Source organism: Macrobrachium nipponense, chromosome 3 (genome assembly GCF_015104395.2).
Source record: "Macrobrachium nipponense isolate FS-2020 chromosome 3, ASM1510439v2, whole genome shotgun sequence".
Taxonomy (NCBI): Eukaryota; Metazoa; Arthropoda; class Malacostraca; order Decapoda; family Palaemonidae; genus Macrobrachium; species Macrobrachium nipponense.
In genome coordinates this window covers 105,195,207-105,211,211 of record NC_087202.1, presented here as the reverse complement: position 1 = coordinate 105,211,211, position 16,005 = coordinate 105,195,207, and the positions used below count along the sequence as shown (strand labels likewise).

The 16,005-nt window shown below is 36.1% G+C and overlaps 1 protein-coding gene across 1 annotated transcript in view; it reads right to left on the bottom strand.

Annotated features, from left to right (window-relative positions):
• Positions 1-16,005, bottom strand: part of LOC135221932 (integrin alpha-PS1-like) — a 188,729-nt gene that overhangs the window by 88,461 nt on the left and 84,263 nt on the right. Inside the window, 2 exon segments of the mRNA XM_064259958.1 lie at positions 5,729-5,780; positions 5,783-5,858. Coding sequence (XP_064116028.1) covers positions 5,729-5,780; positions 5,783-5,858 — 128 coding nt within the window.

Below are 16,005 nucleotides of genomic sequence, written 5' to 3'. Positions count from 1 at the left end.
GACATGGAGAGAGTCACAATTACCAGTGCATACAGGTACAAACAAAATTATGTCAAGTTTTATTGATGTTTATAAGTGTAACAAGACTAAAGTCCAGAAGAGCTGTAAATAGAAGCAGTAAAGTGTCATCAACCAAAGAGTTCAGGGTGGCCTAGAGCCAATGGTGCAGTAATAGAACAATGAGTAACAGTCCAGCAGTAGTAGTAGTAGTAGTAGTAGTAGTAGTAGTAGTAGTAGTAGTAGTAGTAGTAGTAGTACAAGTGGTGGTGGTACTAGTCATCACAGCCACTAGTGGCAAAATTTGTACAGCAGCAGCAGTAGTATGAGCAGCATGCATGTCTCATTGTAATAAAACAGTGCCATGAATTACAAGGTGCTTGATCAAGAGGGGGATCGCCACTTTCCATTTTCTTTTCTTTCACTGTCAATGAAAGGGGTTTGTAGATTTGGTTTAATTTCTCTCTCCTTTTACAAGATTCCTCTCTTCAAGTATAAAGCATTCCATACCATGCATATGGTTTATTCAGCTCTTGATGTGATGTGACAATTCAATTTTAAAAGCCATTTCACTGTTGCACCAACTATATTTACTGGTGAATACTGCAATTTTCATCACTTTGCTATATTACAGAATTACCAGTTAGTATTTAATGGATAAAAACAACAAATAACAACAGCAACAAATAGTAATACAATAAACAGTAACAATAACAACAATTTTAAAAACTATGACCATTTACAATAAAGAAAATTTTTTTATTTTTGGCAAGTAATCTGGCATACTTATAAATCGAAAAGCATTCAAATTCATGTTTGGTATCTAGAAGACAGTCTTCAAGCTATTGTACAGCAAATATAAAACAACAGCAGTTCAGAGCTAGTTTGCTCACAAAGCTTCACCTGGTATGATAACCTCATAAAACGAGTCTCCTAAGCTTATTCTCCAACAAAACATCAACTTCATTCCTGAAGGTTACAGCTCAGGTTTTAATACATAGCTACATACACAGAATTACTAGCATGAGCAAAATATCCACAAAAAATTCCTAATCCTACCCCAATGAATAAACTAAATGAGACTATCAGATACAGGCAGTCACCGGTTATCGGCGTCTCGGTTAATGGCGATACGGTTTTATGGGGGTTGTTTAGCACCATAAAATCGGCGATTTATGGTGCCATAATGTGCAGAGTTTCAGTTATGGGCACCATAAGCACCATAAGGTGCTGATAATAGAGTTATGGTGCCATAACATACCTAAGAGAGGTGCCATTAACCAGTTATCGGCACCATAAGCGCCATAAATCAGAGTTTCAGTTAATGGTGGTTTTCACTTATCAGCATCCCACCAAGAATGGAACCCCCACGCGATAACTGGGGACTACCTGTAATATAGTCATTTGTTCAATTCAAAGGTATATAATCAAAGTGCAGACTAATATACTGTAATCAACTTTGGTTTGATGATTAGGCAGATGAGTATACCAGAATGATCAAAGCAAGTTTAAAATATATGCAGTAAAAAAATTACACACACGAAATACCAGAGCACTGCTCAGTCACCACATGTGGAATCAAATTTATGAATTTGATACAAGAAATTACGATAGGGTTTTGAAACAAAGTCACAAAAAATTAAGAAACCAGTCCAAAAGACCAGTCCAAAAGACAAAGCTGCTGAGCAACCAACTTGGGCATTTGAACTAAACAGTTTTTTCATTGGACATTCCTCTTCCTAATACGTACCAGTCATTTCTGGGTAGTGTAAAGGTTTGGGGCTCATGAGTAGCAGCAGTAAGAAAGACAGAAAAAAACAACTGTTAAACAATGTCCTAAAGAATGAACATATACACACATGATCAGTGGCCAAGCCCCTCTCTCCATCTTAGCTAGGTCAAGGAAGTGGCTGCTACTGAATATGTAAGTAAACTTAAGGATTCCCAAAAACCTCCATCCCTACCTCACAGAGAAGATATGGACATGTTTTGCCAATGAAAGCTATCAAGCCATGCATGAGGCTTGAGCTTGTTATCAGCAACACTGTGAAGTCCAGACAAAACCAAATGAATTACCAAGATGCTTGTTAGTGGAACATCTATGATGACTTTGGTAATAAATACGTTTTAAACTTGCACAGATTAATTTGAGCTTTTGTTTTTTATTTATAAGTTCTAATTAAATCTTATACTTTACAAACTGAAGGCTGTTTTCTTACCTCATTTACAGTTTCTTAGTAAAAAAGAAGCTGCTCTTGTTAGTGTATAAAGTGAGTTGACCCTATCTTTTCAGGCATCCACCCATACACCATTACCTTAACTTTTCCATATGTCTGTTTTCTGCTTTTACACATATAGGCCTTCTACCCTGTGGACAGTTTGCTTTACAACTTGAAATTTGCTAGTCAATATTCAACTACACTTAAAATTGCTCAAGTTCCTGAAATCCTACACTAGAGAATATTCATGGCACTTGAGATTATATGATGGGATGGAGGTTTCTGTCACCATCTTTGCTCGTTGACTGTTCAAGCCAAGGAGAGGGTATATTCACTCATGCTTACAGCAAAATTTAGAGCCAAAAAGAGAAGATGGCTAAAAAATATCATGTAACAAGCTATCGAGGCACTTAAAGAAAAGATAAGATTCTAGACCAGCAACCTGAAGTCATTTTCAAATACGTATAGTACAGCATGGAAGTAAAATTAATTTTCTCTAAATACCAGACATGAAAGTAAATACTTCACAGAATGCCAAAAAGATTACCGAAAACTGACTCATTGCTACGACAGAAATAAGAATATACTGTCTGACCGACCTGCTTCTTCTTGTGTATGTTGAATAATAATAATAATAATACAGTAATATATATAATAGTAATAATGAGCTACAACAAAGAATAGGAGGCAACTAACAGTGATGACAGGGAATGGGTATTATATTTTGGTTTTCTAACCAAAAGGGATTGTGTGGCATAATTCAGGGAAAAATGCATGTTGTCAAAGAATTTTCATTTTGATGAGCAAGAAAGGAAGAATATCTTGAAGAGAGGCAGGATTTGGACTTAGGAGAGATAAGGGAGAAGTCCACATGAGTCTCCCACACCTTTCAAAAGCCAGACTGGATGCATCTGGCATAGCTGGGTCCATAGTCGGTCTGTTTTTTCCAGTCATTTCTGTTTTCTGTTCTTCCTGTTTTATCAACACCATCTCTTGACAATCTACTTACCTAATAACACAAAGTAAACAGAGAACTGCAGTGTTTAATCTTTCTTTTCCATGCTAATTTTAATGTCTGTAACTGACTACAGAAAAGCCATTCTAACCATAATAGCTATTACAAGTATTGATTAATTAACTTGATTGTAGAAACTATACCTCATATTACTGCACTAGCAACATTCACATCTAAAGAGTTCAGTACATTAAGATAATTGTTACTAACCTCTTAATCCTAGATATTGTATAGAAGCAGATGTAAAATACACTATAAATTATACAATTTATGAATAGTCACAAAAGTTATTGAAACTCTTCTCATTGACAAAAGCTTGCTGCACATGTGGGAAAACTATAGAAAACAAAGATCATTGACACATTCACCCTCTAACTCCTTGAATAAAGGATGATCTATGTGGTTAAACTCATTCCTTTCACAGAAACATCATTAGCAGATGTCAAATTCTTTAAATGAACTGTGCCTCCCCACCTTGCCCTGAATACCCTTTTGCACTGTTTACCTTTTAAAATTTCTACTTTAGCATTAATTCTCTGATTTCACTTTCCTTATTCCTCATAAGGTTTAAAAATTTCACTCCTTCCTCTCCCACTTTTTATACGTGAAGAAAATTCAATTCCATCTTTCCTGTGCAGTAACAATCAAACAGTTCATTTTCATCACAGTGTCCCTTTTATCTTTCATACTCATTAATAAGATTTTTCTCATTTCTAAGTATGTATATCAGATACTGTATGATATAAATACTAAAATAGGGTATAACTAAAATCACTTGATTAGATATGAACAGCTTGTTTCTGGATGGTTACCAAAATTTGTGAAAAAATGAACACAGCAATACTGTTCTTGCATTATTAAAGAATACACACTTTCAGATTTTCAGCTGACGACTTATCAAGGAAATTATACATTTCTTCGCAAGACAGTAATCAAATTTCATATTTGACTTTTTGAAGTCATTTTCCTCAACAAAACAGTAGTACAGGTCCTGTAGAGTAGATCCCAAATGCAAATATCTCACTTTACTCGAGCCTTCATGCCTCAAAGTGGAGTCTCTCTCCAGCAGATGAAACAAAAGCCAGAATCTTATCATATTTAAAGTCCATTTGATGAATCGTACAAGAAAACAATCATCATCATGTCCACAATCATGATGAGCTAACAGTAAGTCTCTCCAGATACTATATACGATCTTTGTATTAAAGGAACACATAAAATTTTCCATATATGTACATCCATACAAAATAAAAGCCTCTTCGTTAACTTATATATGATAGCTGTTTCTGGAGGAGGTGATGCTGGATAAAATAATGGAGGATAGGAGAAATGTACAAAGTAACATATGGGCAAAATTTTAAATTATATGAAAAATTTAGACTAGAAAATTGAATAAAACAGTTAAGTTAATTAATGTATAAACCCAAGAGGAATTCACATACATTATTTAGAATGTACAGGAGGCAATAATTTTGCTTGAAAAGTCCACTTTATGACTTAAGTGATCAGAATAGAAGAATGCAATTCATCTTTTACTACTTCACAGAAGAAACTTGTTCACAAATGGATGAAATCCCCAGATGCTAGGCTATACTTGATGATAGCAAAAACTACAATAACATACAAAGCACAAGCATTGATAATGAACACAAATCAAGTAACTTTAGGCTATTCTGAAGTTCAAAATATTCTATTCTTAACTAAAACATGGATGCTGTGTTGTCCAGATAGCAAACTGGGATCCAGAATCATGAAGTTACTATTAATTCGTAAAGGCCTTGGTAATGTAAAAAAAAAAATAAAAAAATCAAAAGAACTGCCACAGAAAATATTTACTACTTAGAAAAAACAACACTAAAATTCCTTCCCAAAGTTAAGCTTTTATACTCTGACAATTAGCTATTCTGTTAGAATCAGTTACATTTTCAAGTTTTTTCTTTGTCAGAAGTGCCAGTAAAAATGTGTGGGCAGTCTGATTATGTCTTGTCTTGAAGATAAACCAATCCCTTAATAAAGAGTTGCTTAAAATATACCAGTAAAGTATAAAGAAGCATTTTGCTGCAATATAAGATACATTATTTAGTCCTTTTTCATATTCGTACAGTCATAAAAAATACAATCAAGCCATAAAAAACACCAAACATGAAAAATACACTTCCTTATTATCTCCAGTAAATATAATGCACTACTTACAGTACACCAAATGCACACATCTATTATCAACATATTACATATATACTTCAGATGCAGTAAATGCATATAAATCTCAGTTATTCCCAAAGGGGAAACAAGTGTATAATAACTTCTTGTAATATAATGGTATTTATATCTAAAATAAGTTATAAGCTGACTGACATTGATAAATAATCAAAATTAAAAACTATTATAAAAAATGCTTAAACAGTTTTCAAAATCATGTTTGAAATATACTCAGGGTAAAGATATATATCCTATATGCATCATAACTTAACTGACAGAAACCAAGCACACTTCTCACCCTTAAAGCCGTCGGTCTTGACCTGCTCACAGTCGGTTGTGTACGTGGTGAGTGCGGCACGTTCCACAAGGCTCCTGACCGATTTGTTCCTGGTTGCAAATTCTGGTCTTTCGGTGCACCAACAAGTAACCTGGAAAAAGTACAGGTTGTCATAAAAAAAGGGGACAAACAAAACACTAATGATAGAAGTGTTGGGCATAAATATTTTAAAAAATCAGTACTACAGAGTATACTAACATTTTCCTTATGCCTTAGTGTTCATACGAGTTTAAAATGTTAGTAACCATGATATTTGCTATTCCAAATTTGTTAGGATACTTAAGCTGGAGATGCACCTGCCTGACTTTATTAGTGAGGTCATGAGTAGAGATTAACGAATAAGGGGTCATTAGACCATATCAAAAACAACTGAAAGGTCAAGAGAAATGATAAAATTTTGATTCCCAATGTTCCCGAGACTGTGGACTGAATATGTGTTGGGGAGGATACAAGATCGGAGGTTACACTTTTTAATAAGGTCTACACTGAACAATAGAGAAAATTCATGACTTCTAGTATTTCAAAAGGTTTGAAAGACTTCACCTAGAGTAGCAACACTTTTCAGGAACAAACTTCACATGAGTATGCTTTCAAAAAGAATTTTAAATATGGGTAAGTAAAAAAATTATCTACTCACTCCCTCAGAATTCAAGGAGAGTTGTCAAAATGCTCAGCATACGGGTCTTCAAACTGGTAAATGAAATGAGAGAAGAAACCAAGGCCTTCACAGGCTACAGTGGAACTGTCTCAGGATGAACTAGTATAGAGAAATTAAGAGCTAATGACTGTAGCTTTTCCAGCTGAGAGGTCACATTTCTAAGGGTTTCAATTTTATTTTTCAACCCCATTTGGGAGTAGCAACGGCAGTGCATCTCACGTGGGGCACTGCGAGTTTACTAAAGGAGGGTTTTTGTAGTGTCCTTTCAGCCCTAGGTGCACATATTTTAGCCTTTTCTTTTACCTCCCCTCCCGCTTCCTTTCCTCTACCCTATCTTGCTGTCCGGTGCATTACATTTGTGCACATTGCCCTTACAATTGCGCGCATCTTTCCATTACTATTGCGCACATACATTTTCCAGGGTATTCCAACAATCCCCTGTTGTCAAACCCATTGCGAAAAGAACTTAGTTCTATTTTTTTTTTTCCACAGATCTTAACCTTTAGATGTCAATGAATTTCAATGATTATTAAGGTACGTAGTTTCATTCTACTTAATTTTATAAAATTTCTTGTGCAGGGTATTTATGTCAGTGCAATAAATAATAGTTGTTGTTCGACTTATTTTATGCCAGTTTCATTCAATTAGCTTTATTTTTTATTTCCTTACCAATTTTTTTGTTAATTAAAAATCATATCAGAGAAGTCGGTTTAGGTTACGGGTAAATACAGATTACATAAAAAATTTATTCACAAGAATGTTTATTACTTTACAAAAATCTTAAACAAACTTAACAGACGTCTGTTGGTGCTGACTATTTTAAAAGCAATGGCATTCAAAAACTGATATCGATCATGTTCTCCTTCCTTCCTGCATCTTGTTGAATTGATCCATCAAACAATTAGTCTTTTCTCTCTCGCTTCTTCTTAGAACTGCAGGTGTTGTGCCAAGCCTTCGCAATTTAATGTATGTTGTTTGTTTAGATATTTTTTAAGAATGTATCTAGAAACACAAAGAGATGGGCGAGGTGAATAAGGACACAGAGCAACTTTTTATTGTCAATATGTGACAACAGAACATTGTCACATTAAAAAATTGTCGCAACAAAAAGTTGTGGTAAGGTACACCCGGCACACGAGCCACGCGATTGAGGCAACTATTGATGATAGCGTCAGCATGGATACCTTGGAAGTAAATAGCAGCTAAATATTTGTGCACTCTTGCTGAGGAGGAAGCGCAAAAAGCGGCCAAGAAAGTACTGGGTACACCCCATAATCAGTTAGAGGTTACTAAGTGGAGCATTCCACACATTATTGGATGATTTAAAAGTGCACCCCGATTTATTTTTTGTAGTTACTTCAAGATGTCACAAGAAACTTTTGGTCATCTAGTGACAAGAACTGGCCACTTACAGTGCACCAGGATTCTTCTTGAAATTAAAGTACAAAGATATAAAGATAATCCGTTACGTTACCATTCATGTGAGTGAATACACGTTCCACTTATCATCTTTCCTTTGTAGGCTTTTACTGTAAACAACGCCATGAAACTTCCGGTGATTTAAGAATTCTGTCGATCCTGTATGTGTCCATCGTGAATCAAGGATTTCATTCCTTTTTCGGTTTCGGTTTCAGATAGTGTGAATTCCATGCTAACATAGCTTACTTCAAGTGAAAACATCTTATAAGCTGTGGACTGTCGTGGTGTTCGAAAATGCTCGTTATCTTGTCATAACCATATGCAGTAGGGCAATTTGACAAAAAAGAGACTGAAAAAAAGGGGGGGAAGAGGAGCGCAACTGTAAAAAATTTCAGCGAGCAATAGTAACATTTCTTAATCCCTAAATGCGGGCAAGTGTAATACGCCCTTGCTGTCCAGCCAATACAGTGTCACTTTTTTAGCACTGAAAGAGCCACAGTGCTTGGGTTTTACAGCCAAAATTTTTTATTAAAAAAAAAAAAAAAAATCTTAAAGAAGAGGTAAATGTCAAGCGCAAAATGTAGTAGCAATATTTCCAATTCTTTGGTACATTGTTTTCTTTGAAAGGTCCATCGAAAGTTACAGATCTATAACTGGCAAGTGGGCCTGAGCTATGTCTTCCGTACAGGATAATGGAGTGAGACCCGATTGCATCAGGGTTTCTTTGTACATTATTCTAAAAGGCATCGAAAGTTACAGATATAACTGCAAGTGGCTTGACTATGCCTTCCGTACAGGATAATGGAGTGAGCCCGATTGCATCAGGGTTTCTTTGTACATTATTCTACTTATTTTCTATCTGAGGGTCTTAGGGTAAAAAACAGCATGGTACAGGGGTGGACCATGTACGATCAATGTGTACAACCCCAAAAAAAGTACATTATAACGCGTCCTGACATCGGAGATGGGCATCAGACGCGACTTGTTGTTGGTGAGAAACGGAGCTAAAGACCTCTACTCCGGTGTCAGGACGCGTTATAATGTACTTTTCTTGGGGTTGTACACATTGATCGTACATGGTCCACCCCTGTACCTTGCGGTTTTTTACCCTAAACCATTCCTTGTAATATTACGTACCAAACTCTCTTTGGAGAATTCTTTTTAGATGAAATATACTCCGGTAATTATGCCCATGGATGTGTGCAGCTTGTTACAAGGACCTTTCCTTTTTAAATTGAGAAAAAGGAGCAAAAGTACTATTCCTTTCTCCTATTCATTTACTGACCGTTGACTTGGCCGAACTTCAAATTCGTTACGACAGCTCAAAATACAAATATATAAATACTAACCACCAATTACGCCTACAATATGCTGATGCCACCTCATGGGTCAACAAAAGTGAACTTTGCACACACTTAAGCAAACTCTCATGACATGCAAGCCGCTTTTCGGTCGATTACAGTGTACTTCTGTTTCAATATGCTATTCTTATTGAGAATTTGAGATCATTCTTGTTCAGTGTTCTACTCCGAAAATTTCCTCTAATGATTCGTTAGTTTCATTCGGGTTTGTTTCTTTGTTCTCGATTTTACTCCTTCGGTCTGTTAACAATTTGCTGGTCCGAGACTGAATTGACAAGTAAGACTAGGAATACAACACTATTATTCATGCATTGTTATAAAACTGGCAAAAAAATACTAAAGCACTTTATTGAGGCAACGGGAAATTTACGAGGGGGATTTATCGTAACAGGAAATGGGTACTACATTTGAATCTTTGAAGAGAGCAACAGTTTACTATGATTACTTAATCGTTCGATTAGAGAACAGAAGCGGCAGAGATAAGCAATATCTAAACCCTAATGCGCTTAACTTAACTAAAGCCAAGGCCGGGAACCGTCAAACGTCAGGGGGCGTCGAGCACATCCTTTTATACCACCTTCGCAGAGGGGGAAATAATTTGTCTGTATTTCACTCACGCCTATAATGACGCAGTCAGTAAAAAGTGAATAAATAAATAAATAGTAAAATAACTTTTGCGTACCGTGTGTTTAAAATGTGACCTTGACATCAAATATCATACAAAGATCGATGAAAGAACCTGGTTACTTACGCAAAAGTGGTTGTGGCAGTAATCATCTCTGGTTGTCAACATAGGTTTCCGAAAACAGCGATCTATTTACTATAGTACAACCCCTTTACGAGAAATTTTCCTAACTTCTCACGATCTATCGGTCGGAAAAACCAGTGCTTAGAAAAAATAGTCTTCCACTTAATGAATATAATTTGTCTTGGCTTTACTGGGCTAACCATGGCAATTTGAATTCGTTTGTAGCCTTTTTAGATAGGTCAGTCATTTGCCATGACAAATAGGACAAAGCCCTCTGATCCACGAACATTCTACGGTGGATCTTACAACTTACAAATGTTACACTCGCTGTACAACTGAAATTCTGGTGGAACGAGAAATAAAACAGAAAAAATTACTTAAGCTTATAAAAACAACCAAAGAAGTCTTCAAAAGTCAAGTTGAACACGAATCAACAGAGAGAGAATCAAGAAGCCTCCCTGAACAAGGCAGGGCAGAACTGTGACAGTTTTCAGAACATCATCCTCGCTCCTACCTCAAATCTCTACACATTTTCATGGAATAAGAAATAAGTGTTCATTTCCTTCCCTTCAAAATCTCATGCCAACGAGCAAAGATCGAGGTTGGTCTAGAGAGCCGGTTCTTTCTCAAGACTGACAGCGTCGACATTGCTTGCAGCTTACGTCATACAAATAGAACGAAGTGATCCATCGAATTTCTCCTTCTCTCCGGAGAGTTATAAGTCACATGAGCTCTACTCTTACTTTTCTTCGTCCAATTTTTGCGTACGCAAATCTTGCACCATCATGGAGATCAAATGTTCACATACAACATTACACGTGCCTTAGTGTATATATATATATATATATATATATATATATATATATATATATATATATTATATATATATATATATAGTGTATAGCTACAATGTTGAAGCTAAGAAGGCTCAATAACCATAAGTCGTTGCTTTGTAATTGGTTGAGTACTTGAATATGAATGTGAATCATGCCTGCAGGGCGTTCAAATAGCGACAATCCACTACACAAAGCTACCAAGAAACGGCGGGAAATCAGACAAATAATTGTAAAATTGGGACTTGATAAAAGAGAGGACTCGTGTGACAAAGTTCTGGCTCAGTTGAATTCTGTACTGAAGTGTTCGACATTCGTTCCTTACAGTAATGAAAACACATTCTTCGCGTTTGTGACAGCCAATCTAAAATTAAATATTTTAGAAGAAAATGCTCCTTCGGCCAGCATACGACCTTAATTACTTATGCAACAAGACGATGACTTCAAGAAATGACGATACTCAAGGAAGACCCCACGACTGGACAGTTTCCCATTTTAATTGCTCTTTTTAAAATAACTATTTTTAAAAGATCAATTAAAATGGAAACTGTCAATCTTGGGGTCTTCCTTGAGTATCATCATTAAAAAATTTTCTCGATGGCGTTTTCTTGATTTTGTATAGGTCAATTTTACTGTTATTCATTCGTAAACTTGTCATTTTTGCTCAGTACAGCCGAGGACTTTAGTGAAGGTCGAAAGCTCCTGTTCTGTATATACTAACTTGAATTTTGGTTGTATAAAGTGGCCTTTTCTTAACCATTCTTTCCTTGTAAATCACGACCCTGCGCCTCAAAATCGGACAAAGAGACTTCCTCCGCTCTTGTTGCCGAAGATGAGATCATTTTAGTGGGCTCGGTTCTGATGCTCATCATTTGTAAGTATTCGAAGAGAAAGACCAGGTGCCACTAACCACGGCCATCCCGGGTATGTGCCAAAGTACGACCTTAGATACATGCTCCTCAGCCTCTTGACATTCTCTCTCTCTCTCTCTCTCTCTCTCTCTCTCTCTCTCTCTCTCTCTCTCTCTCTCGGGTTCGCCTGGTGTCAGCGATACCACACTTACTTCAGTGGCGGGAAGTCCCAAGACCAATCATAGGCGAGACATGAACGATTAGGATGTGTTCCTTCAAACCAGTGTGGCGCTCTTGTACCGAACAGTTGGTTGTACCTGCCATTTTAGGTTGCGGCCATACAATTGATATGAAATAACAGATGTGACCGATCAGTTTTCCGTAGAAACATGAAAAGACCACATGAAGTAATGTTCAAAACACCCCCCTCCTCCTTTGTATGTACATGATCATCATCAAATAATTCTCTCTCTCTCTCTCTCTCTCTCTCTCTCTCTCTCTCTCTCTCTCTCTCTCTCTCTCTCTCTCTCAAGGGGGGAAATACTCAATGACCAGAAGAATGCTAATATAAAAAGCTGAGTTAAGGTTATGCTGTTCAGTTTTTTCCTGAGTAGAGAATGGGTTTCCTACACACTACTAATTTCTTCCCAATCTTTGGCTCACAGCCTGCTATCATACTTTCTCCGCCTACTCTGTAAATCACCTATTATCATCAGAAATCACTTCTTCCATATCCTTTGAAGAATCTACCAATTCTACTCTTTCACCATCCATACTAGCATTCACTGCTTCATCTCCCTGATTTACCATCGCCCTAACCTTATTCTTTCTTACAGTTACTCCCAAGTTTCTGTTTCCTACGAGTACTTTTCAAACTCATTCAGTAATCTCTGTAGTTTATCCTCATTACCCCTATTCAGAAGTGTTTTATGTACAAAACTGCCATCAGCCATTCCCCGCACCATTCACAACACTTTTCCAACAACTTTGAACCTACATCTCAATCCTTTCCGACTCCTCAAACCATTACGTTCATAAAAATATCAAGCAGCCGCTGATAAATGAAACGCTCTTGACTCATCGTCATTTAAACACCACACCAGTTACTCTCACGCCTATACATACCGACGCGTGCTTCGCTTCCATCACAAAAACCTTTTATCGCTCTCAACCGTTTACTCTAAACCATACATCCTCAACACTTTGACATTGCCTCTATACATTCTATCATAAGCACTCCCTGTGGCCAAAAAGCTTTTCCCTTCATTTTCACACTTCACAACAAACAATCCTCACACACTCTTACCTGTCAATACCAATACAATTCTTCACTCGTCAACCCGTCCGTCATCTGTCTTAAATTCTCAAACCAAAATCCTCCCCACAGTACATCGCCTTTACCCCTGGCGCTGTACCCTACTATTACAATGGAATAATTGTTCTCCTCAACCGTCCATCTGTAGACACCACCTTACACATCGTGGTAAACCACTCAGTCACATTTTCAACGCCACATCACACCATCTCACCTGACAGTCTCATCAATTCCCGAAAGCATACTACTTTTTGACCAATCCATTTCCCGTTTTACGTCTACAACCGTAACTTCCTCAAGCTTTCTCAAACTCTGCCATTCATCCATCATTCACACGCAATAAATCTTCAGGATGGCCATTACATCTATCCAGACCTGCATTATCTTCAGAAGACATCTGTCTTTCCATTTGTGTCTTTTATTCTGAAAACCATTTGCTCATTCACCGACAATTCTCCCTTTATTCTCGCTCCCCGCTCTGTTCTTTTACATGCATTCTTTTTCTCTCTCACCTTCTGGGCCAATTTATCAATCTAAAATGTACCCCCGCACGCAATCCTCCTGGCTAGCCCAGCTTTTACCCTCTTCCACTTTACTAAACCCACACACCTCCAGCTGACTCCGTACACCCATCATCAAAATTTTGCCCATTCTTCGTATATCCCTTCAACTTCTGTGACTGAAACCCATGATTCGTTTTCTTCTTCTCAAATGCGCTTGTGTAACATTTTCTTTGGTGACCGTCTATTTCCAACATCGAAGCTTTTTTTTTCGAACACATTTCTTATCCTCCAGGAACTCTATATCAGGTCTCCATATACCATATATATATACGTGCATATATAATATATAATATATATATATCATATATATAATAAGATATATAATATATCCATATATAATATCATACCTATATAATAATATAGACTATAATATATAATAATATAAGATATATATAGAATCTATATATATCATAGATATAAGGGGATATCAATAATAGATATAATATATATATATATAATATATAAATATAACATATATATATATATATAATAATAATATAATATATAATATAAGATAATAAATATATAATACATATAATAAAATATAAATATAATGTATATATATAATATATAATATATACTTATTAATATATACATATATATATATAATATATAATATATATATTAATATATAATAATATATATATATATATTATATATATATATATATATTAGATATATATATATGATCAAATATGCGAGTGATTTAATTTGCACTAACAGAGTACACACTTGGCACACTGTCGTTAAGTTGTTTCATTTTAAACATTTCCTGAAGCTACGTCTAATCATAAATGAACAAACTCACGTGTAATATATATATATATATATATATATATATATATATATATATATATATATATATATATATATATACTTTGTTTGGTTTCATGTACAGCCCTCCACAGGGATGATTCCCTCTTTGGCGGGCGGTCTTGTACGTTTTCTAAATAAGTTGTTTCTCATATTTTGTAATTGTCTTTTAGTGTTTTATCTTCAGTATCGTATCTCCTGCAGAATAGGAGAGTCTAGTTATTTTGTTAAATTCGCTTTCTTCTTGCATGGTCTTCACTTCAGACAGTATTTTGTTGTATAGTCTTGGTGCGCAATGTTCAAATGCTCTCTCACCTGACTTACAATTTGTTCTAGGTTCGAATAGCCTATATGCCTCAGTTTCATATCTGTTCACAATATTCATTTCAGGTCTAAAGAAGCTTAAGCAGTTTATCAGACATGCCAGTTCTCCATATTTTACCTTTTTAAGGACTGTAAGAAGTATTTTGTATTCTATTCTTGTTTTTACTGGGAGCCAATGTAACTCCATTTGTGGCGGGGTTATTCTGTCACGGTAAAGTAATCCTTTTATTAATCTGGCAGCTTTATTTTGTACTCCTTGCAATTTTCTTAGTAGGTAGGTAGGAAGAACGTAGTACATAACTTTGCAGTCGTCAAGCCTCGATACATATTGCTGTTTTCAGAGTAACTTCGTTTAAATATTTCTTTTATAAATGCGGTGATTCTAATACGAAATTTCACCTGACGTCACTAACGGCTCCCACTCACCTGACTTGCGTATGAAAACAGTTTAGATGTCACTGCTGCACGTATGATATACTTCATTTGTGATAATTTTGCTGAATATTCTTAATACGCTGTCAACTACAGCAGTATCTGTAACGTATCGTGGATACGAATGTGTGGGAGAGAGACAAATAGAGATGTCAATCGAAAGCCATTCCACATAAATTACAACATTATATAGAATACTTTTACTTGGCTCTTTTCTACAGAATTATAAATGAATATGAGCACACAGAGATAAAGAGATGCCGCCAGCTTTGTTTAGCAGACAGGCTTTTATATCACCATTTCAAAAGAACCTAACTTTTAATTCAGCTTCCGAAACATACCTGGAAGTTTTAGTACCACCTCCAGAGTGACATGACCATATGACATGATGGAATGTTTTCCACCGTTCACACTGCTTTTGGTAACACCTACAAACTTTTGATACAAGATAACCCATCGTTTAGAGATTTTCCTAAGGTTCCAAATTGCCTCGTACACATACACAGTAATTTGTGCCAGACATTGTCCGTACCATGAGATGACTTATTGCGTCTATTTCGAATAAAGCAAGTACTACAACTAAAACAGGGTCTATCAACTAGCAAGGGTATGACTTCGAGCTTTATCAAAGCCGTCTGCAGTAATTGGAGTTGGTTGATATCTTTTTGTATCCTGCAAATATTCTTCTTTTCAGCTACTAGCGCTACACAAACTCCAAACGAACACCTATAGTTACTAATCTTCGTGACCTATGTCGTTGTCTCAGTTAAGTTCACTAGATGACAATGAAGAGCTAGAGCAGGAATCTTTCTTGCTGTCTGACCATATACGATCTGCCATTGTTTTTTTATAACTTAGTCTCTCAGCTCCCTCCCTGATGCCATCCGATCAGGTCAACCGCTTTTTGCTCTGTCAGCTGCG